This window comes from Protomyctophum parallelum (genome assembly GCF_964188405.1).
Source record: "Protomyctophum parallelum genome assembly, chromosome: 5".
NCBI classification, from domain to species: domain Eukaryota; kingdom Metazoa; phylum Chordata; class Actinopteri; order Myctophiformes; family Myctophidae; genus Protomyctophum; species Protomyctophum parallelum.
The window spans coordinates 22,841,831-22,864,179 of record NC_139702.1 but is presented as its reverse complement, the minus strand read 5'-3'; the positions used below and the strand labels follow the sequence as shown (position 1 = coordinate 22,864,179).

General features: G+C 43.6%; 2 protein-coding genes across 5 annotated transcripts in view; one reads left to right on the top strand and one right to left on the bottom strand.

Moving 5' to 3' along the window:
• The window catches only part of LOC310859301 (sphingosine kinase 1-like), a 29,599-nt gene extending 23,933 nt beyond the window's left edge, over nt 1-5,666 (top strand). Inside the window, exon 5 of the mRNA XM_083765743.1 lies at nt 3,500-5,666. Within this exon, the coding sequence (XP_083621869.1) occupies nt 3,500-4,382 (883 nt within the window). The 3' untranslated portion in view covers nt 4,383-5,666. The remainder of the gene's footprint in view (nt 1-3,499) is intronic.
• Nucleotides 5,667-9,015: 3,349 nt separating this feature from the next.
• Nucleotides 9,016-22,349, bottom strand: part of ube2o (ubiquitin-conjugating enzyme E2O) — a 38,462-nt gene continuing 25,128 nt past the window's right edge. The window contains exons 14-22 of one of the 4 annotated variants that reach the window (XM_083765752.1): nt 21,834-21,974; nt 21,628-21,717; nt 19,599-20,324; nt 18,010-18,181; nt 16,863-16,999; nt 16,299-16,502; nt 14,014-14,071; nt 13,000-13,810; nt 9,016-9,077 (exon numbers count right to left, since the gene is read on the bottom strand). In XM_083765752.1, coding sequence (XP_083621878.1) covers nt 9,044-9,077; nt 13,000-13,810; nt 14,014-14,071; nt 16,299-16,502; nt 16,863-16,999; nt 18,010-18,181; nt 19,599-20,324; nt 21,628-21,717; nt 21,834-21,974 — 2,373 coding nt within the window. In that variant the 3' untranslated portion in view covers nt 9,016-9,043. Of the gene's footprint in view, nt 13,811-14,013; nt 14,072-16,298; nt 16,503-16,862; nt 17,000-18,009; nt 18,182-19,598; nt 20,325-21,627; nt 21,718-21,833; nt 21,975-22,349 lie in introns of all 4 variants that reach the window. The other 3 variants (XM_083765751.1, XM_083765754.1, XM_083765753.1) reach the window with 3 other exon arrangements.

The following is a 22,349-nucleotide window of genomic DNA, read 5'->3' as shown; positions in this document are numbered from 1 at the left end:
CAGCAAATTGTGCCTGATACGGCAGTGGTGCCAGATTACATACATGTATACACAGGAGCATTACCTTTAATCCTCCCAACACTAAAACATATCGTCATTACGTCACCATCGAAAACCAATTACACTCTGGCATTGGGTCCTTTAATCCACATATTTCTTACGTCATCATTGAGAGCTAGTTATACATATACACACCATGTAATCTGGTCCCAGCAAATCAGGCACAATTTGCTGGGACGGTGCATACGCATCAAAAGTGGCGGGTTGGCTGGGACGGTGCATTAGAGCCGGGCGAAACTATTACTTGCACGCTCTGCTTGTGCAAGTAATAACCTGCATGCTTCAGGGAAATGCTTGAGGCTTTTGTGAAAACTTAATTTAAATAAACCATTACGGTACAGAAAAGGTCATGTATTTATTCTCATTACGTGTTGTTATGTACACTTACTTTGAAGAATACATTTCAGACAATACACACTATGTTAGGCTGCTGTTGTATACAAAGTACCACCATACCCTGCCTAGCCTAGGGTATGTGTAGTTCAGCAATACCTATTCTGATGCAAATAAAAATATACGTAGCCACAAAACTGTCATACTCCAAATCACGGGAGGAGTGCCTTCTCTGGTATAATTAATATACAATTTGTTGGCTGTCATACAGTACAATACTGTGGTTTCTGTTATTTATATTATGACTGCTGATTTGCTATGTACTAAATACCACTCACACAGTGAATTTTGTGTAGCAGCTGTGTTGTTGTATCTGTCTATGGGTGCAGCCCTGACATTGCCATACCTGTCAAACATATACATTTGCCCTTGCACTTAACCTTTAAGTTTAAAGGCCCAATGACACGCCCCTCGGGAGTTAAGAACGGCTATCAAACAATGCTATCATGATGATGACATCATCATGATAGCACTGTTTGATAGCCGTTGATTGCCGATAGTGGCAATAAGCTTTCCTCACCGACTTCTATGCGGGCTCGCCGGGCTTGGTGGCAGTAGTAGCCTAGCAACTTATGCTACTATTTTGGTGTCACATTTAGCTTCATACTGGGTGAAAGTCTCATTCAAAAAAAGAAAGATTCGCTCGGAAATCTTAGTTACAATGACATTGAGTTGACATTGGACCTTTAAAGGACCATACAGGCATCCATCCATACATGTCATTGTCTATTCTCAGATTTAGATGTAGATCGTTCATAGATTTTTACCATGAATGGCTTTTTTTGTGGCCATTAAAATATTATCGAACTTACATGAATAATTTCACATTTGCATAGCAGATAATTATGCTACTTTTGATGCTTTTCTGTGACGCTGTACCGCTGTACTACTGATCAATTAGGGCATTAATCTGCAACAAAACACTAAGTGTAAAATATGGAGAGCAGAGGTTCCTGCCCAACAGAGACTATATAGATGCATGATTTTGAGCAGTGCTAGCTGCTCCAACATTTGACTGTGTGTGTTTGTCTATCTCAGCACGGGAATTGGCCATATATGGCCATGTGGCATGTGCATATGGGACCGACCAACTTCAAACCTTAATGAACTACAGACCTTATTGAAATTAACTCAAAGGCACTGCTCACTTCACACTGGGTGTGATTTATTATTATTATTAAAGAATTCACCCCCCCACTGCTGGTGGTTTCCACAGAACATCATTCAATGCTGGAACAGAAATGACCCATCAGCCACACATTGTCTAATGTTCGACTCTAACAGCAACAATGACAAGAAGAGACCAGACTCTACATTGTTCTGCCCCCCCCCCCCCCCCTCTCTCTCTCTCCCCTCCACTCCTCTCTCTCTCTCTCATTCTGTCTCTCCTCTCACCCCATCTTTGTCTTTCTCCCCCTCTGTCTGTGTCTCTACCTATTTCACCCCCTATGTGTCTCTCCCTCCCACGGAGCAGCCAGCAGTATCCAGAATATCTACAGTATCTACACGCAGTGGTTGGTGCAGCTACAATGTATCTGTTATTATCATACCTCAGCTGAATGTAGGGGTTCAGCGGGGCTGTGAGAGCTGCATGTGAATCCAATGAGTGGCAGCTAGAAGAAGTGTGTCTGGTGGTGTTGTTATACACTGCAGAATGTAAAGAGTGAGTGAGTTCCTGGTCACGGCTGCATGGAACGTGTCCTTAGTATTATGCAATTTGAATGATGGGTCCAGTGGTCGCTAGTACAGTATGAGCTGATTTTAGATGTCACAGGCTATGTGAGCTGGACAGGTTGGAGATATGCCTCCCCTGAGAGTCTCCCTCTTCTGGTGATTTATAGTCGCTGCTATAATGATGATCACTATCCTGATGCAGTACATGGACAACACTCAAGTATTGAAGATGGGTAAAGCTATCTTCATCAGAGATTAGCACTGGCCATTACAAAACCATGGTGCCGTTATATTTGACTGAGTAGAATTATTTTGACCAACCATTATTTCTTTCTTGGACAAATGGACCAGGTAGGATGTTACATTCAATTGCATTTTAATATACAGTACCAGTAAGACGCTCTGAGGGTGAAAAGCGACCTCGAACTAAAGGGCGAGGTCTCGTGCACACAGACTGCCGGGCGAGCACTGTGAGACGCAGGATTTCATAGTAAATTCGGTCGCAATAAATCTAATGACCCTTTATGTCATCAATGATTCAATTTGTGGAATTATTAATGTAATTTATGACGATTATGTGTTTTACCACAAAATAGTTTTTGATTATCTTTCATTTTATACCCGGTGTACAGTAGATACTGAGCACGAGAGCTCTTTTTCAGCAACGCCCTGCTTCACTTTCACACACCGATCAGAAAGAAACATGAGAAGATGTGTTTAGATTGTATTATTTGAACAGCTAGACCAGTGAATATGATCAGGCTGATGAATATGGATGGGATTCTAGCCATGAGAGGCATTCAATTCCATTGAGGCACCCAGCTTTAAGAGTGTGTGTGTGTGTGTGTGTGTGTGTGTGTGTGTGTGTGTGTGTGTGTGTGTGTGTGTGTGTGTGTGTGTGTGTGTGACCTTTTACCCCTGCCTCCCAGTCTTACAGCTGATGCTGTCTTTGTTGTCTGTTGGCCCATGAGCTGATCTGTCCCTCATGATTCCCTGCTATCACCTCCCAGTTAATTTGAGACCCTTTACTGGTCAACGTTAGTTGGTCACCCCCATTCCTCAATGTCGGCTCAATTCCCAGATCCCATATCTGACAATACTACTCCCAGTAATTGCCACGCACGCACGCACGCACGCACGCACGCACGCACGCACGCACTCCAGCCAATGATGATGGTAATACCTTCTCAGATGTCTACTCTTCCCTCACGGACATTAGTAGCTGCATTTCAGTGGTGATGTTTACTTCTTCGCCCGGGGCTCCCCTCCCCATGCACTCCCCTGCATGGGTCCGCCCTCTATCCCACTCTATGGTGTTTTCGGACTCTTCTCGTCCCACTAATGCTCTCCCTTCCCTCCCCCGGTTCTCCAGAGCTGTGCAGGTGTTCGGTGAGGGGCTGTTGGTGAGCTGCGGCTTCCTCCTCTGCAAGGGCCTGGTGACCCCCATGGACCTGGCGTCCGTCCACCTGTCTTCCAGTCCACGCGTCTTCTCCTTCCTGTCGCTGGCCTGGGGCTTTGTGGCAGACGTGGACGTGGAGAGCGAGAAGTACCGGCACGTCGGATCCGCCCGCTTCACCGTCGGCACCCTGGTGAGGTTGGCCTCGCTCCGCGTCTACCAGGGCAGGCTGGCATACCTACCTGCTGCCCACAAGGAGGAGGACGAGGAAGGGGGACTTTTGGGCAAGCACACAATACCAAATAAGCCTTCGTCTTTCTGCCCGGCCTCCCTCGGTTGCCAGCCCTCCCAGGACTCTCCCCTCCACACGTTCCACAACTCATGCAACTCCAACAACTCCCTCAAAGTGAGGAGGACAGATGGCACGCCGTCTCGCAACACCAACAAGGCCCTCAGCGGTCCTCCCGACTCCCTGCTGTCGCCGCTGGACCAGCCAGTGCCCAGCGACTGGGTGGTGGTGCAGGAGGAGAACTTTGTCCTCATGCTGGCCATGTCCCAGTCCCACCTGGCAGAGGACCTGATGGCGGCGCCTGGTGCCACGGCGGACCAAGGTGTCATCCACCTCTTCTATGTCAGAGCGGGAATATCTCGCACGGCGCTGCTGAGACTGTTCCTGGCCATGGAGAAGGGCAACCATTTGACAAATAACTGCCAGCATCTGACTCATGTCAGAGTGCGGGCGCTACGGCTGGAGCCGCACTCAACCAAAGGGGTTATAACGGTGGATGGAGAGGTGGTGGAATACGGGCCAGTGCAGGCCCAGGTTCACAGGGGCATAGCGAGATTGATCACTGGATGACCCTTAATGGAAATTAAATTACCACTAAGGGTTCAACGAGATTATTCAAGACCTAGTTTATTTGTGGTTCCATCTCTGCTCTTCTCTTATGATGAGGCACACGTTTATCAGATATGATAATATACTCCTTTGTAAAGGTATTAAAATGTAAATTCCAAATTAAGAAGCTTACATTTCCAGCAATGGACGTATACCTGTATATTGTTTTAGTTGTTCATGCTACAACACGGTGAGAATTGCCACTCTGTTTACTTTGGGCTCGTTTTACACTGGCACACATGTTGGTTTTGCAAATGGTTGGGGATATTGCATTGACATTCATTCCATATCCTCATGTATCCCTAACCATATGCAACTGCAGTAAAGTCTAACCTATGAACTGGTTTGATGTCCACAGTTCTCCTTTAAACATAAGTCAATAATGAATGGAGCGACATTGTCATCTCCACTATCCCAAAATTGCTGCAAGTAGCTATTGTTTACGAATATTGAAATACAGTACAATGGGTGCTGTTATGCAATAGCGACCATTTTCAGATTCATGCCTTGATGATGACTCTGCACTACAGTGTCACGCAAGCACAATACACGTGTGTGCAAGACAATAGCCAGGAGCTAGCAGCGACATTATGACATTCTCTTTGCCCTCGTTTGAACAGAACAGAACAGAACCTAATAAGCTTTGTGAGTGTTCATTGTGAAATCAAGCCCCAAGTGTGGCTTACAGCCATGTGTCAATACTGTAGTTCAAAAGCTCAACCGTAGAGTAGGCCTAATGGACTGATGCACCTTGTTATGCAATGGAGTGAATGCAGGTGGTCTTCAACAATAAGGCTTGGATGACAATATTACTTCATCAAACAAATTTATAGATCGAAAATGTTTTTTATTTTTTACTTATCGGGCATAAGTGAACAATTTACTTAACTTTTATTTATCAGGCACAGGTAAATTAATGACTTAACTAAGTGCTTTAGTTTGGAACAGCCTCCTACTATCCACCCATACTCTATCTGGATTGATGATGCAGGATAGGCCTTTCCAAGCATCTCCTCTGGGGAGTCGGGGGTGGAGCAGCAGCAGTAATGTCGCTAATGTGTAAAACCAACCAAAACAAATATGATTTAACAGTGGTTCCATACATCAGCGTGGCCCGGTCTGCTTTGTCCTCCAAAAGAAAAGCTGCTTGTGCTGTTCAGGTTGGATGATTGATGTCTCATGGTGCCTCGATAAGCCATATCCCTCCCAACCCTCCTCCATACAGCCCCATACCCTTACTCCTTCGACACCCCCCCCGCCCCCCCTTTCATCCATTTGTCTTCCTCTGCAAGTGCTGCAATGCGCTGGAGAGCACTGCGAGACTCAGCTGCTCTTTCATACTGTTTATACAAACAGTCACCTCTCTCTTTTTCTTTGTCTCTCTCTCTCTTTCTATACACACACACTACACAGCCATTCCCCATGGGAGATGTATTGACGATCATCACCTGGGTGTTCTTACCACCGTGAGCATGAAGTCACACAGACACAGTGATGACTAGCCCTCACTGTGTCATGAAGTCACCCAGACAAAGAGTCTGGCACAGTGAGGGCTAGTCATCAGTCTGCCTCTTGGACTCCGTAGGCTCGCGTTCACTTGCACAAAACATTCTCATTTCCTGTTCGAATCCTGACGTTATTTGTCTCATCCAACTGACGAACCACTCTGCTCTTCTGTTCCGTTGTACTGTACTTCCAGACATGACCAGGCCCAAGTGAACGCTTTTGAAGGATGATTATTCTGCCTTAACCCATTTTGACCTGAGATCAGATTCTAAAAATGTCTTCTACATCCTGACAGTTTTCTGAAAAAGCTCATAGCGCGCCACTATGAGCTTGTAGGTCTGCTATTGAGCACGTTATGGGGGGGGGGGGGGGGGGGGTAGGTAGACACAGGTGGAGGCTAGAGAAGTAGAAAGATCTTAGTGACAATAGGGATGGGAGAGTGGAGAGAAGGAAGGGATGACGAGTAGCATAGATTCTAGGTTGGGGTATTGACTTGTTAAATGTTACATGAGGTGGGTGACATTGTGTTCCTTAACCAGGTGCCCTCCTTTCTTCACCTCGGACCGTGGGTGATTGTTTGGTTGCACCATTTCATTAACCCCGCAGTCCTGTGAAAACAGCTGTGTGTGTAATATATGAAATACAGTATGAACGAATCCTTCACTGATAGTTGATGCTGGGTGTTTATGAAGAAAGAATGACGTGTAGTGTGTAGGCCATTTGTGTGTATGCACCATGTACGTTAATGACATATTTAATATAAAAGAAAACTATTAATATGTTGATTTCTTGCCAATACAATTTAGGAAATTCATTTTAGGTGTAATTTTCTAATTGGCTGACCGATGGATACGTATAACAAGCATTGTTTTAACTGAATACTTATTTGGCACATTCTGCAATGATACTGACATTAAGGCATTTCAGTTTCCATCAGATGTGGGATAACATTTTGACTGAAAATCGTTTGAAACATAATTCAGATGGATTATACTTTTGAAATCAAGCACAGGATTTCACTGGGACTGATCCCATGGCCATGAACTGTATACTGCTTCTATTTTGCTTGTTGTTGGTTGGTGATGTATGTAGTGTTCCTCTATACCATTTGCTGTGCCTTGATTGTGCTGCCTCCCAGTGTTTAGAATAGGAATAGATATATTCACTTTCCATGACGGCCTGAAAGAAAGTAGCCTGGCTCCGGCCACTGAATCGTTAGCCACGGCCATTAAAAATATGGAGTGAAACAAAATGAAAATTCAGGCTAGAAAGGCAGCTCTTTGGCTGAATTTGAAAATATGTTAACTTGTTGATGCCTTTGAGAGTAGAAGTGGGTTGTTTCATTTCATAATGCTGCTTTGATTCAATATAATTAAATTGGCACAATGAGAAATACTATTCTTAATGGAGATTCAATGGGGCATCGCAGTGGTGGTCATTTTCTGTTCCCGTCGTTCCAGACCCCATTCATGTTTCCCATCAATTTACAATTTAGGCATTTAGCAGACGCTCTTAATCCAGAGCGACTTACATTAAGCAAGAACAAAAAAGCATGGGAATACACATAAAAGCATTTATCATGAAACATGCGTAAGCTAAGAAAGTAACAGTGGAATATCTATATCGATGTACATTGTGGTTCGGCATGATGGCCACCACAGCTATTCCCTATATTATTTTCTTCCCCTCTTTACAACCAAAGGCCTAACTTATGCTTCGGGGAAAAAGTGTCACTTCACCACATTGTCATTAAAGTGTTAACCAAAGGTTGGGTAGAACTCCGTCTACTTGGTGAAGGACATCGACCACTTAAGGCCTGAATCAAATTTCCACCTAGAAGCCTCTGAGATTGAAAATAGAATAAGGACAAGCAAGAGTGTCCCAGTTTTTATTCAGCCTAACATTTTAGATGACTAAGACTTATGCTCAATTTATGCTCCAATGTATAGGTCTACTCCTTTGGCACAACAGTGTCGCTTGCTAATGAGATGCAGTTAGCTTGGAAACATTGTACTACAGAGTGTAATTTACGCTATAAACCGTGCTGTTAGTACGTGAAGGTACATTACAAGAATGTCAATTCCAGTCACACACTCAGACCCCAAAGATATACTTGATATTGATTTGTCTTACTGCTGCTTCTGAAATATTATCTCACGTGTCTAAATGTTTGTGTGGGTGTGTGGGGTTATCTTGACTGAAAGACTGATTTCTGTACTTGAAAATTATATAGATTTCTATTTTTTTTCCACTTTACAAATAAAGAATTTATGATGGGGGAAAAAGTAATCAAATTAAGCAATCTACTGGAGTGATTTCTATTGACCAATAAAATGAAAATGGATAATGTGACAGTCTTCGTCTTCTTTCGGTCAAACTAATGGTACATTATTTATACTGTATAGTGAGCCCATCGCCAATTTACTTGCTCAACACAGACAACATGAGAAAATGTCAAATTAATAATCCTGTCCATGGAACGAAATATTGGAAGTAGGGGCGGGGGAGCATACATTTCATTTTGGGGGTCATTGACATGGAAAGAGTTTGAGCACTGCTGATGCAGAAACATATGTTTTTCAGAAAACGTATTGTGCGAGTGTCCGCTTTCAGTTGTGGTTCTTTGACTTCCACAATGTGAATACAATGACACCAGACTCAACTCAGTGCTTGGATATTTGCAGTGGTGGAAAGTAACTGTACTTAAGTGCAATTTTGAGTATCTCCAAATTTAACTTACTACATACATTGTGGCATTTCTACTTTTACTTAAGTAAAACGGTACTTCAACAAAACAAATTCCACCCAGTTTTACACATGTGATGTGACAACGTTCTGATTCTGAATATTAATACATTTACCCAGTGCTAATACATTGTGGTATTTCAAATACCACAATGTATCTCCTCTTTTACTTCACTTATTTGTGACATTAGTAATGTGGAGGCATCCATCTACTGTATTGTCTGCAACGTGTAGTTATCTACACAGCTCATAACGTGTAGTTATCTACACAGCTCATAACAACGTGTAGTTATCTACACAGCTCATAACAATAATCTAAATGGACAAATAAAAGCCACAGTGGTATTATACTGCTTGCAAAGTTTAATGCATCAATTTATACAGTCTGAATGCAACAAAAGTAAACTGTAAAAAAAGAAAAGGAAAAGAAAGAAAGGGTACAATATTACACTCATTTTTATACATTTATGCCCCAAGCATTCACATGACTACTTATACTCAGGTTTCAGTTAAATATATATGTATTTATATATTTATATAGTCATGACTTCTGTACAGAGGGAATCAGGCTACAAATCAACTTCATCAGTTACTTTTCTTAATATATCAATAACAGGCCACTGTGGAAATGTAGACATCATACAGTCAAGTCTTGTGTTTAGCCCATTCAGGAGGCTTAAAGCAACATGTTACATGCTTTGGCTATAAAATAATTCTTGCAATAACAATAATGGTTAGATCTGAATAATATACACAGAAAATTGTACATAGCTTCATGTGCTTGATCTCCCTCTGCATGTTGTTTCCGAGAGCTAATCAGGTTTACATTTTCCGTCTTCGTTAAGAAAAAGGGTTAAAGATTTATGTGTGGCACATGGCAATCATGTTGCGGTGGTCACCAACTCTAATCTATTAGACCAAGCAGTGACCATGTTTTAGGCCCCTGACTGTAATGGCTAAATTATACTACGGCTGTGTCTCTTGCTGAAAATAAAACCGTCAAGCAGCACATTCATACTGTAAAAATTTGGGCTCAAGAGAAAATACACTCCTCCTTCATGGATTGAGCACTGGGTGAGTGACAAACATCAGGAAGTGACGAAGACGCAACAAAATAAGGCTACATGCAGTAGTTAGAGCAGCCCATGACAAGCACACAACAAAAAAAAATCAGGAAGAGGGGCAGTCATGGAAGACTGACTGCAATGAATGGTATTGCAATGGAAGTTTAAAAAATAGACATAGTTGGGAGGGTGAGCGGAACAATGTAACAGACAAAAGCAATGCACCCTCATTAATATGTTCTCTTTCGTCACATCACAACTTTAGTTTTGGCTCTCACTCCCTCACAATGGCACAATGTACTCTCATTCAAAACACTCTTAAGGATCTTTGTTCAAGTAAAATGCTAGAGAGACAACTCTCCTTTTATTTCACAGGTAAAGCAAGCACAAGGGGTCTGACTGACCTGTATTTCATATTATAATCACAATAAGTGGCAAAACAGCAGTATTATGTTCTGGCTAGGCTGTTACTTATGGATGTCAACATATTATTATAATTACCCAGGAAGCACTATCAAATCCATAAGTTTCAAATTAGGTCGCAGCAAGTTGATTCACAGTACTTTGCAGGACAGAAACATCGCACAACACGCAAGCAGAGAACAGCTCGCCAACTTGGAAAAAGTAGCCTTTCACGAGAAAATGCAACCAAAAACACTATGGCGTAAGTAATAAAAGGTTATAGGCTAGGAATATTCTGAACATGAGTACTGTGTAACATCTTTTAACTTGAGGCGTTTCTGCAAAGGCAAATTTTGTTATAGCTGGAAAATGAATTCGAAAACAAATTCACACTGGTGTCCCAACAAGGGAATTTGGGTTCAAAATGGGTAACTAAACTTATTCTGTGGCTTTAACAGTTCCCATTCGGGGGAGCTAGACAGTTATTAGTGTGCTTCAGTCAGGGCAAACACATCAAAACAACTTCAGCATCAAACTTCTATAGTCATTTAATTAACTGCACGTGCATGGAAGGGAATACAATATGACTTAAGTGTACTGTAAGACTTCTCCAGTTATCTTGGAGGGGTGTGGGACAGAGGTTTATCTTCAATACAGATCTGGGTTCAGTTATCTTGGAGGGGTGTGGGACAGAGGTTTATCTTCAATACAGATCTGGGTTCAGTTACGTTATCAGAGTCTCTTTACAGACAGACTCAAGAATCGTCATGGGAAGTAAAAACAGATCAAAGTTCTGTACTAAAAAAAAAAGAACTCTGCTTGGAGAAAACACTGGAATAGGTTGTAGTATAGCCGAGCGTGTGTGTACTGTATGTGTGTATGTGTAAGAAATGTCTAAAGCATGGCGCAAGCAGCTCTTTATATATGATGGTCTGAGATCAGTTAACAAGAACAATTCAAGTAAGGCAACATGTCGAGATGAGATGACGGAATGGATGCTGTATCTGTTATTTTTTTAGTTTGTTTTTGTTTTTGAAATTGTGTCATTTGCAGTGATGTGGGTCCACTTCCGTTAACGATGGCTGAACTCAAGAATGGGGGACAACCTAGTGGAGGATAGGGGGACAGCTCTGGAGGATCAATGGTGAAACCTAGTGGCCATCCTATCCTAAACTTGCACAAACGTGAATTTGCCCGCATCGCGTATCGTGATCTTAATTGAGTCAAGAGGAAATGTTAGCCTACAGAAGCAGTGCAGCCTTGTATAAGTTTCTAGAGCCGACCTTAAGCAGCATGGAGCCATAGCTCCAATCGGACCTCCGCTGCAGAGCTCCAAGATGAGGTTTCACTGTGTAGGGTGTCGGCAGAATGCGACTCCGGCGAACGGTGGCCAATACCGTTGATTCTTTTTTTTTTTAAGAATCAACAATTAATGGCCACTGGTCGCCGTTCTGCCGGCACCCTACGTAGCGGGACATCATCTTGGAGCTATAAAGCAGAGGGAGAGGTTCTAAACGGGTCTACAAGGAGTACTGTGGACACGAGGAGAGGGGCCGACAGTGGAGCACTCTCCTCCTGTTCTAGGCTTGTTTGATTAAGAGCTTCATCACGACCCACCCTGACCTCCAGAGGTGATGATTATGTAAACTTTGTCACTCAATGATCGCTGCGTGGTTCAGTGCGTGCAAGTGGATGGGGGGGGGGGGTGCATATGGGTTAGGGTTACGGGGTGTGGACCACAAATTAATGTAGCAGTCATGGGAGGCAGTTTTAAACATTCAGATATTTGTATGGGTATGTGGTGTGCGCATGTGTGTGCGTGCGTGCGTGTTTAAAAAGAGAAAGGGAGAGAGAAATAGAGTGAGAGAGAAAAGAGTGGAAATCGTACAACTAGTAACATCTACTTGAAAAAAGGAAAGAGGAAAACAAATAATCTTCCCGACCTACAGTTTCTATGGCCTCTGCCAGACCAGATTGTCCATTAGTATACTGTAGTGCAGGGCGATACAGCCATCAGAACTGTGTGTAGGATGCCCGTTTGCGTGTGCATGTCTACGTGTGCATCTGTGTGCATACCACGCAATGTCATAACAAAGTCAGCGTTGGATTTCTTTTTTGCGGTCTGATTGACAAAGCAGACAGATATGTGTTGCCATCAACACCCATCTTGTGGTCGACCGCTGGAGGCAAGATACGGGATTGGGGAGTCAATGGCACCGTTTAGTCTAAATGGTCTGTTGTGTTCCATGTTTTTCTCTACACTCCAAAGTCAAAACACAACTTCCAAACAAGACTCCAGTTCCACTTCCAGGGGCAAGTGTCCACATGCTTAACGCATCCATGCCCTCTAATGTGTCGGCTCTCGATACGTGTCAAATATCCAATCCACTATTCCCACAAGTACATCTGGCTTCTGTAGCAACATTGAAGGAGAGACACGTAACCAGGTCACATATCCACAGCAAAACACTGTTCACTGTTCTGATGTAAAGTGCTATGCTGTTCTCCTGCCCCGTGGTGTTGATTTGTGCCGAGGCAGGTAAAAAGGGGGATCCGAGGTTGGGTAGTAGCTAAAAAAGCACTAGGGGAACGATATGGGGAGGGTAAAAAGGATCTGAGCATAGATATGGGGCAGAGAAATGAGCAGAGGCTCAGGCAGTACTGGGCACACAGTACATCTCTGATGAGCGGTGCAATGGACCATAGAGAGATGGCAGGACCCAGTAGAGTAGAGTACCAAGACCTCAGTGGATTGAGGAGGATAATGCGTTTAAGAGTAGGAAGTCAGATGAAAAGAGCAGAAAGGTTACAAAGGGTGAAGTGGGTAAACCGTTGCTGTGGGAGGAGGGGGAGGCACTTACTTGTCCTCTGTGTGCTCGGGGATGCCGGCCTTGACCAGTGCGGCGCGGTACTGTGTCAGCACACTTTGGACGCTCTTCATGAAGCCCTTGGAGAGCGGGAAGAGAGGGAAACCAATGTCCGGGTAGCCACTGCGCTCGGGAAGGAAACTCCGGTAACTCTTTCTCCGCTTCTTTGGTCGCACCGCCGGCTGCTGGCTTCCTGCTCCCGCCGAAACAGGGTCCGACACCACCACACCGCGTACCGCCGGGCCGGCGGTAGAGACGCTGCCGGTCTCGGCTCCGGAGGAGGTATTGGCCGCCGCGCCGTCGCAGTCAGAGTTCTGGCTCAGCTCTTGACCGGAGACCGCAGTGGTGGAAGGGCTCAAACCCGAGTCCTCCAGCTCCTCTTCCAAAATACAGCTTCCAATCACATCGTGATTAATCGGTTTATTAGGGCTGCTTTGAGCTATGGCCTGCACCGATGACTCAGAGCCAAGGGTCACCTGTTCATCCAGGGATTCCACCGATGGGGGTCTGTCCCGGGAGGACTGAGACTTAGAGGGCAGGGGTGCAGATCCCCTCTCTGAGGCCTCGTGAAGCTCCAACCAGGCGTCCAGGCGGTGGACGAGCCGCCAGCCACTTGTGGAGAAGTGCTCCTGGATCTCCTGGCTGAAGACCTCGATGGGGGACTGCAGGAGTTGAGTCATGGACTGGACCATCTTGATCAGGGCCATCTCGTTATAGCAGCGGCTGTTCTCATAGCCTTCCTGCAGCCCTCGGTCGCTGTCGAAGCCCGCCTCGTTGTAGTAGGGCTCGTTGACGAGGATCAGACCTGTGGGAAAATTATATGATAGAATTACTTCAAAATCTATAAAGCATGCTACCATCGAAAGTTTAGTTGATCTACATTAATTTGTACAATAATGATGAAAAAACAAAACAAACGACAAAGCAGAATTTCCTCCAGGTCAAATAACATGGGAAAAGAAATGTTGACTTGATGTTTAGTTTTGATCTTTGACCTTTTTGACTCACCTTGTATGGAGATAAGAACCTGCAGAAGGCTAGACTTGCTGGTCCATCTTTCAGTACCCTGTGGATCACATCACCATATAAATAGGTAGATATGCAATGCCATTTATTTTTTATACAGTAAAGCCAAAATGAATTATTTGTCAGTAACCTTTTTTTGTTTCGACCAGAGGTCGCAGATAACTATGAAATCTTGCGTTTTTGACACCTAAGCCACAATTTATTTGTTTAGCCGTGCCCGGCAAAAACTAGTGTTCTCAATAGGCCCGAGATTGTAGGCCTAACCATACCTTGGGCCCTCAACAAACCTTGCATGTTCAATACCATGCCCCCGCTGCCACCCTTAGATCTCCATATATGGAGCTGACCCGTTCTGACATTCCATATCTTGATCTGACCTCATCACATCCTGTAAATTCAATACTCCATATATAGCCAGTGCACGCTTCTCACCCCCAGGCGAGAAGCCTGGGGGCTCATTAGATTAGAGAGGCAGATGGCCGCCCACCCTAGAGTCTGGGTCTGTTTGACACTTCTTCCAGTTAAGGTAGAGTTTTTCTTTGCCACAGTCACAAAATTGCTTGCTCAGGGTGGGACTGTCGGGTCTCTGCACTACATGTAAAGTGTTTTGAGACAACTTGTGATTTGACACCGATACATTTTAATTTGAATTACTTAGAGACTCTTGCAATAGAAGCAGCTACACATGAATATATGGAGTAAAAGTTGTATGCCACCACTAAAAAGATGTCGGACCAGCAAACCAGAAAGGCTTCTCTGCATTTATTATATTATATAAATTATACTGTATATGGATTGGAAACATAATTCTACTGCCTTTTCTTAATTTGTGTAAATCTACTACTTTATGCCTAATTTGAATGCCGTTTGGTTTTGCACATCTATCAGATACAGTCTGACCAGTGATACCTAACTCTATCAGATACACAGTCTGACCAGTGATACCTAACTATCAGATACACAGTCTGACCAGTGATACCTAACTATCAGATACACAGTCTGACCAGTGATACCTAACTCTATCAGATACAGTCTGACCAGTGATACCTAACTCTATCAGATACACAGTCTGACCAGTGATACCTAACTATCAGATACACAGTCTGACCAGTGATACCTAACTATCAGATACACAGTCTGACCAGTGATACCTAACTATCAGATACACAGTCTGACCAGTGATACCTAACTATCAGATACACAGTCTGACCAGTGATACCTGGTAACTCTTTGGAGCTTCCAGAGCAAACGTGTTGAATACTAATGCCTACAGCATCCTCAGATCTTTTCTAGCTAGATACGCCTGATTTCTAGGTGTGCGAAAGCTTTTTCCTACAAGATTTCTCTAGATAGAAAATGGTGAGCAAAAGGCTCATATACATCAGATAAATAAACTATAAATTACTATAAAATAAAAAATAAAAAGTACTAGCAGGTGAATATTCAGCAGCATCACAAATATTCATATAGTAGACAACTCATTTGTTCTCAAGTTAATGTCTTTATTCGCAGACGCTCAAAATAATCAACCTTGTTCTAAATAAGAAAAACAGGCGTGTGTGTGTGTGTCTACACAAAGCGAAACAGCTTGAATCACCAGGACAATTAGCCCTTTGCTAAATCCCACCCCAAAAAACGATTGTCCAATGTCAATCCAAATAGTTTAGCAACTGTCGTTATGCAGGTCAAGCTTTCGCCACCTCATAGTGTCAATGTTATTTTGCATGGCATTGGCTGTGTTGTTAAACATTTACACAGCTTAACGTCAGGAAAGGTACACGACTGACACACCCAGGTGATGGCAATAATATTAATGACCGTAGTCTTGCCATGCAACATAAAAACTCCTGTCGGGCGGTTGTTAAAAGTTGATTTCCTCGTATTTCTAGTTTATTTAAATAATGTCATGCACATTTTGCCCAGTGCATAGCCTACTGCGGGCCTGGTTGAATAGATTTAGAAGACATTTTGAAGTTTTTGCTTCTGAAATGATCCATTATTTATATGGAGAAATCCCGTCATTTAACATGCATCTCAAGTTGAGAAGGACAGCTTGACCCGTCTCTTCGCTGCTGACGTGCCTATTGGACAAGGACGGATTGGGGAGGGACTTAGCGAAGGGCTAATTGTCATACTGTAGGATAGTGGTGGATAATGGTATGTCACATTTAGCCAAATACAATTTCAGGAGGAGAAAATAATTGCACTTTGATCTCAAAATGCGAGTGAGGCTTTAAGTGAGTTGCAACAGGCAAAACCAAACTCACCTTGCCAATCCAGGTGCCCAGGAGACTGACGCAGACCTTGCCGTTGTCGTAGAGGTTGGGGTTGAGGCGCCCGCTGCACTGGGACAGGTAGCGGAAGAGAGGCGGTACAGAAGGGTAGATGTTGGGCAGCTGGATGTCAAACAGGAACAAGCCGTCCTCGTATGGTGTGCGGGTTGGACCTTTGATCAGAGCAGAGAATATATCCTGTAAAGAGAAGACGGGGAATTAAATGTTAGTATTTTTATGAGCTTGTTAGACGTAGAAGTTCTTTATTTTTATGATCAGTACTTTATTTTGACTTTTTACAAATAAACAGAAAAAACAAACAGCAACAACAGAATACGTATGTATGATCACAAAAACATAATATATAGACGTAGAAGTTCTAAGTTATTGTAGGAGAATGATTTATTTAAATTGAGGTTCAAGGATCGAAGAATAGAACTAGAAGCGACATATGGGAGGAGAGAGGCTTTGTATTTAGTATTATAGAGAAATGTGCTTTTGGGAAACTTATGCTAAATACTTTTTGCTCGTGTGTTCATTTGTTGATGGCCATCATACCATGCGATCTTCAAAGGTTTTGACCATGATGCCGTCAGGCAGAGAGGTAGCCAACAGAGCCATCTCTTTCCTCACTGTGCTGAAGAACTTCTTAGCCTCCGCTGGCTGGAATTCCATCTTCTTAAAAGTGTGTGTGTCTGTGGAAAAACAATACAAGAGGAGATCATGTTTATGGAACAGCAATAGAAATATATGGTAATTTACATATACTGTTTGTGCGTGTGAGAGAGGGAGAGTGTGTGTGTGTGTCTGCAAGCCTGATTTATGCTTTGCTATAGTTCTGAAAATAAGTGTCAGTTGACAATAAGTTTGTGAGGACACTCGTCAAAGTTGACATTTATTAGCGGTTCATGCAATGCAATGCGTTCATGTCTAGTGGTATGGTTCAGTTCAGAAGCCACATGGCACGACATTTTAGTCGCTGAAGCATACTGTAAATTAGGCTTAAGGCTGGAAGACAGTCTGAGAGATACAGTTATGGAATAGGAATAAAGGCAGATGTGATAAGATATGAGGAAACATATTGGGAACTGCTTCCAAAAGAACAGAAATGTGCCTTCAGAGACAGATGCCATCACAGGGTCACTTTAAACGGAGACAAATTGCCAGACAGAATCTCTAATTACAAATAAACGAATGAAAACAGACGCCGATGAGATTTCTGTTGAAGCAGTAATGGCAGATTGATGTCATTGTTGTGATGTGCCAACCACTTCTGTGGTTCTCGTCAGCATAACTTTCACTTTGCAGGAGGCTGGTGTAGATCAGATCAGCCCGTGTTGTTGTGACCAGTCACATTTAGTTGCAGTACACAGCAGTGGTCAGTAAGAGGTCATGATGCAAGGACTTTAATAAAAAGCAGTGATGGAAAATAACCAAGTACATTTACTTAGGTACGTAGTACGTACTGTACTCCGTACAATTTTGAGGTCATTTTACTTTACCGGAGCATTTCCAATTTCCAATACTTTTAAGAAATTGCGTCATGTTGCAGCTAAGTCTATGGACTTTAATGTTTGTTTAGGGTTGTCATGATGCAATTTGTTGACAGCCAAGTCTGTAGACTTTAATGTTTTAGGGCAGTAAATTCTTCGCAACATCAACATGCCTGGGCGCCGCTCACTTCACACAAGTGTGATTTTCTTACCTGGTGACCACTCCAGCACAGAGAACACCTCTCCCCTTGCACTGGTGAAAGTGACTCCAGGTTTCCCCCCGCTCCCCTGGCACAGTACTGGTGTCGACTCACTGGGCCACTCGGGACCACCCACCGGTGTCTGGGGGTCCGGCTGGGGGTGCTCCTCCCCAGCTCGCTCTGCCTAAAAGAGTTGGCATGACCGATAGTGAGAACATTATACTGTAATTGGTCAACAAATTGCCTTTTGGTAGTGTTCGCTATCTAAGCTTTACAAAGGCGTAGTGAAGATATCAAATCTGGTATTATTAGTCATTTATGCATATGCTTACTTCCAGGGGGTCTACTTGTACATCAAGCTGCATCACGCTACAGAAACAGGAGATAGGCTCCTGCCCTATGGGCCCCATGGCTCGGCAAGGCTACTACTAAAACAGCATGGTGATAGATTCTACGATAATGTAAATAATGTGATATGTCCGCAACTCTGCATGCTCACAGTAACGGCCATGTATGCCGCTAGTGCTGTAAACGTGTGTTCCGACCACGGTCAACCTTTTTTCTACAGACAGAGGAGTCATCACAGCTTAAGGTCATACTAAATATTATTACTGTTTATGTCTGCTCAGTGCTGTGAAATGGGTATATAGCAGAAGAGTATGAGAGCATTACCAAACGTTTAGGATAAAATCATGTATTACTACAATACTTACTAGGGATGTTAATAGCTAATTGATTAATCGGCATTAAGAAATTAGTCAATTAATAACTAATCGAATTAATCGATTAGTTTAATTTCTCATACAAAGATGCCATTGCCTGGCCCTGTTTCATAAATGGTCAAATAACTATTTGATTAAGGAATATAATATGCCTTTTGTATTCTCTCTGTATATCAGCAAAGTGTAGATTTTTATGTTAGACATTGAGGGAAATTAAGATTCTCCGATTAAAAAACAAAAACAAACGCCGCTTATCAACTAACCGGATAATCGATCAATAAGCTTATCAAAACTATCAATAAGTCAAATGCATTAATTGATCATTCCCATCCCTAATTACCGTAATTTCCGGACCATAAGCCGCTGCTTTTTACCCATGATTTGAACCCTGCGGCTTATACAACGGTGCGGCTAATCTATGGATTTTTACAGCCAACGCAGAGCCATCTCAGGCTCTGAGCTAACGTAGCTGCGGCTTATAGTCCGGTGCGGCTTATAGTCCGGTGGGGCTTGTATATGGGATTTTCCCTAAATTTGGCTGGTGCGGCTTATATTCAGGTGCGGCTTATAGTCCGGAAATTACGGTACTTACCGTATATTTCCAAATAGTAGCTCTACCTTAAATAGATCAGTCTACCAAATAAATAAAAGCCTGCTGCAAATAGCCACCATGTTCCTGTTAAACGCCCAGGGTCCAAATCGATTTTGCATATTAAACGCCCAGGCTACTATTTGGAAATATACGTTATGCATTGAGACCGGATTCTCTCCAACTAAACATGACAGAACATCAATAGTGGACAGACAGAATCCCCAGGGGACAGACATAATCCCCAGGGGACAAAACGCTGTCCTCCTTCCCTTAAGCATCAGACCCACATTGGATGACTCTTTGTGATTTTCTTCAAGAAAATCACAAACCTCTGCTCCTGCCGCCGCACTGCTGCCTGGACTCCCCACCACGGCCTCCATCTTGTCCTCCTCTACGATGGCCACGTTGTCCAGCGTCTTCCTTAGGTTCTCCTGGAGCTTCTTCATGTCGTCCAGGAAGCGCTTCTCCTTGGTGGGTTTCTCAGGCGCTGTGGGCGTCGCCGAGCTCGCTACGTTGGCGGCGGATGATGCAGGTTCGATGCAGGTGGGGGAGGTGGGTGAACCGCCGGTCCACAGTTGTTCCACCGTCATGTTCTTTAGACTCTCCAGGATCTTCAGCGCCTCCTTCAACTCCCTGATGCCACGTGCCATGCCCTCCTTGCCGGCCTTCTCGGCCCCGTCGGAAGGCCCTCCCAGGGCCGGGGTGTTCTCTGGGCAGACGCAACCACCAACCGCGGCTCCTTCACCTTCTTCTCCTGGGGTGGTGGGAACCAATTTGCTGCACTCCTCCGGTGGGATGATGTAATCTGAATCCGTGGGTGTGGGGGCTGGGGTTGCCGTAGCGGAGACGTCTAAGTTTTTGTTGACACGACTGTCGTCTTCCGTGGTGAGACCGTTGTCCGTCTCCCAGCTATCACTTTCGTCCTCCCACTCCTCGGTAGACAGACCGCTGCTGGTCTCCTCCACTGAGTCATAGTCTGTTTCCTCGATCTCTGACTCCACGTTGTATAGGTGCTGTGTGCATGGACAGGGGGATTTTATTTTTATTTTTAGTTATTGACATGTTATTGACACATTCACATTCAAATTTTGTCAATCTATGGGATTTTTCAGTGGAACCAGAAATCCACACCCACTGCTATGCCCTATAGACCGATTCCGTACCGGTTTCATGGTCGCAGCCTACGTATTTCCTGTAGGCGGACTCGACATAGCTGCGGGAGTAAAACCCTCACCAGACGCACCTCTTCCACTACAGTGAACGGCAGAGTGACTGATGTTAGTTTGCCTCAAACTTTACTCCTTTACCTGCTTTTTTACTAACACTAACATTACAAAGATGCCCAGAACATCGAGATGAACCTGTGTAGTTTATGGCTGCTCCAACAGTAGTGGCAACATAACAAATAAAATAAAACGGAATGTCTAATATACACCGCGATGGCTGAGACCAGAGCCATTGAGTAATGGTTGAGACAAAGCAGTGAAGAATCCTGCAAGATACATAATTTCAGTCTTACCCAATACCCAATCTTTCTGTTTTATGAACACAAGGCTGCTGTATTTTATACCTCATACTAAGCATTTAAAGTATGGGGTATAAAGTACAGCAGCCTTGTGTTAATAAAACAGAAATATTTGGTATTGGGTAAGACTGGCGTTATGTATCTTTCACTGCTTTGTCTCAACCATTGCTCAATGGCTCTGGTCCCCGCCAACGCGGTGGATATTAGACATTCCGTTTTTATTTTATTTGTTATGTTGCCACTACTGTTGGAGCAGCCATAAACTACACAGGTTCATCTCGATGTTCTGGGCATCTTTGTAATGTTAGTGTTAGTAAAAAAGCAGGTAAAGGAGTAAAGTTTGAGGCAAACTAACATCAGTCACTCTGCCGTTCACTGTAGTGGAAGAGGTGCGCCTGGTGAGGGTTTTACCCCCGCAGCTACGTCGAGTCCGCCTACAGGAAATACGTGGGCTGCGACCATGAAACCGGTACGGAATCGGTCTATGCCCTATAGCCTCAGGTCTTATAATTAATATTATGCACATTTGACATACAATTTGCTCAGACAGTCCACATTCTGTACGTGAAGTTAAATTTAAACCGGTGATGCCGAAAAAGCTCATGAATATGTATATGTTCTGATGAAGATCGAATAAGATCGAAACGTTGACGAGCAATACAACTTCAGAGGAGCCTTTTCAGCATCACCAGTTTACTGCAGACTGTTGATATTTCTGCTTGTCTTGCTCCTGGGCCACGGTTGTGCGTGCACTATCTTCCTTCATCAATTTGAAATGGATCCATGGTTACCTGTGGTAGGACGATGGTCATGGAGTTGTCAGCCCACACTACCTCCACTTTGCTGCTCACGTCCACTCTGGAGACCTGGCCTACCGATGTCTGGCACAAACAAAACCATACAATACATTGAATGTGTTTGATAAGCCTAATAACAATAAAGTCTGTGATTGTTCAAGGTTCGATTATTTATTAGACAACCCCATTTGACATTTCACCTCATTTTCACAGTCGTTGGTCTGTCCGTTCTGTCCGTTCTCAGAGTTCCATATTCTGATGACAATGTCCGTGGTACGGAAGTGGAAGTCTGGGTGGTCCGCGATGTCGTAAACACTCACATCCTCCTCCTCGCCTATGACCTGGGATTAAAAATAGAAAAAGTCAGAAAACTTGATCATAATAATTTTTTTGTCCATGAATTTAACATTTGCCTTTAGGATAGATTAGACAAAACTCCTTTACCTAGTGTGATGACTGGTGCATGCAATATCAGTAGAACATCTATAACCTTGAACAACATACAATAGCCAGGTATCGAAGCATAACGACAATGTTTCCCCTAATGGCAAATAAGAGCCATGTTGCTATGGTAACCATAATTTTTTGCTTGCACTCACTAACCTCCCCGACATGCGCGTAGGTACATCCATACAAGCTGCCGTACACACACTCTCTCTCTCTCTAACTTTGTATCTCTCTAACTTTGTATCTCTCTCTCGCTATCTCGCATTAAA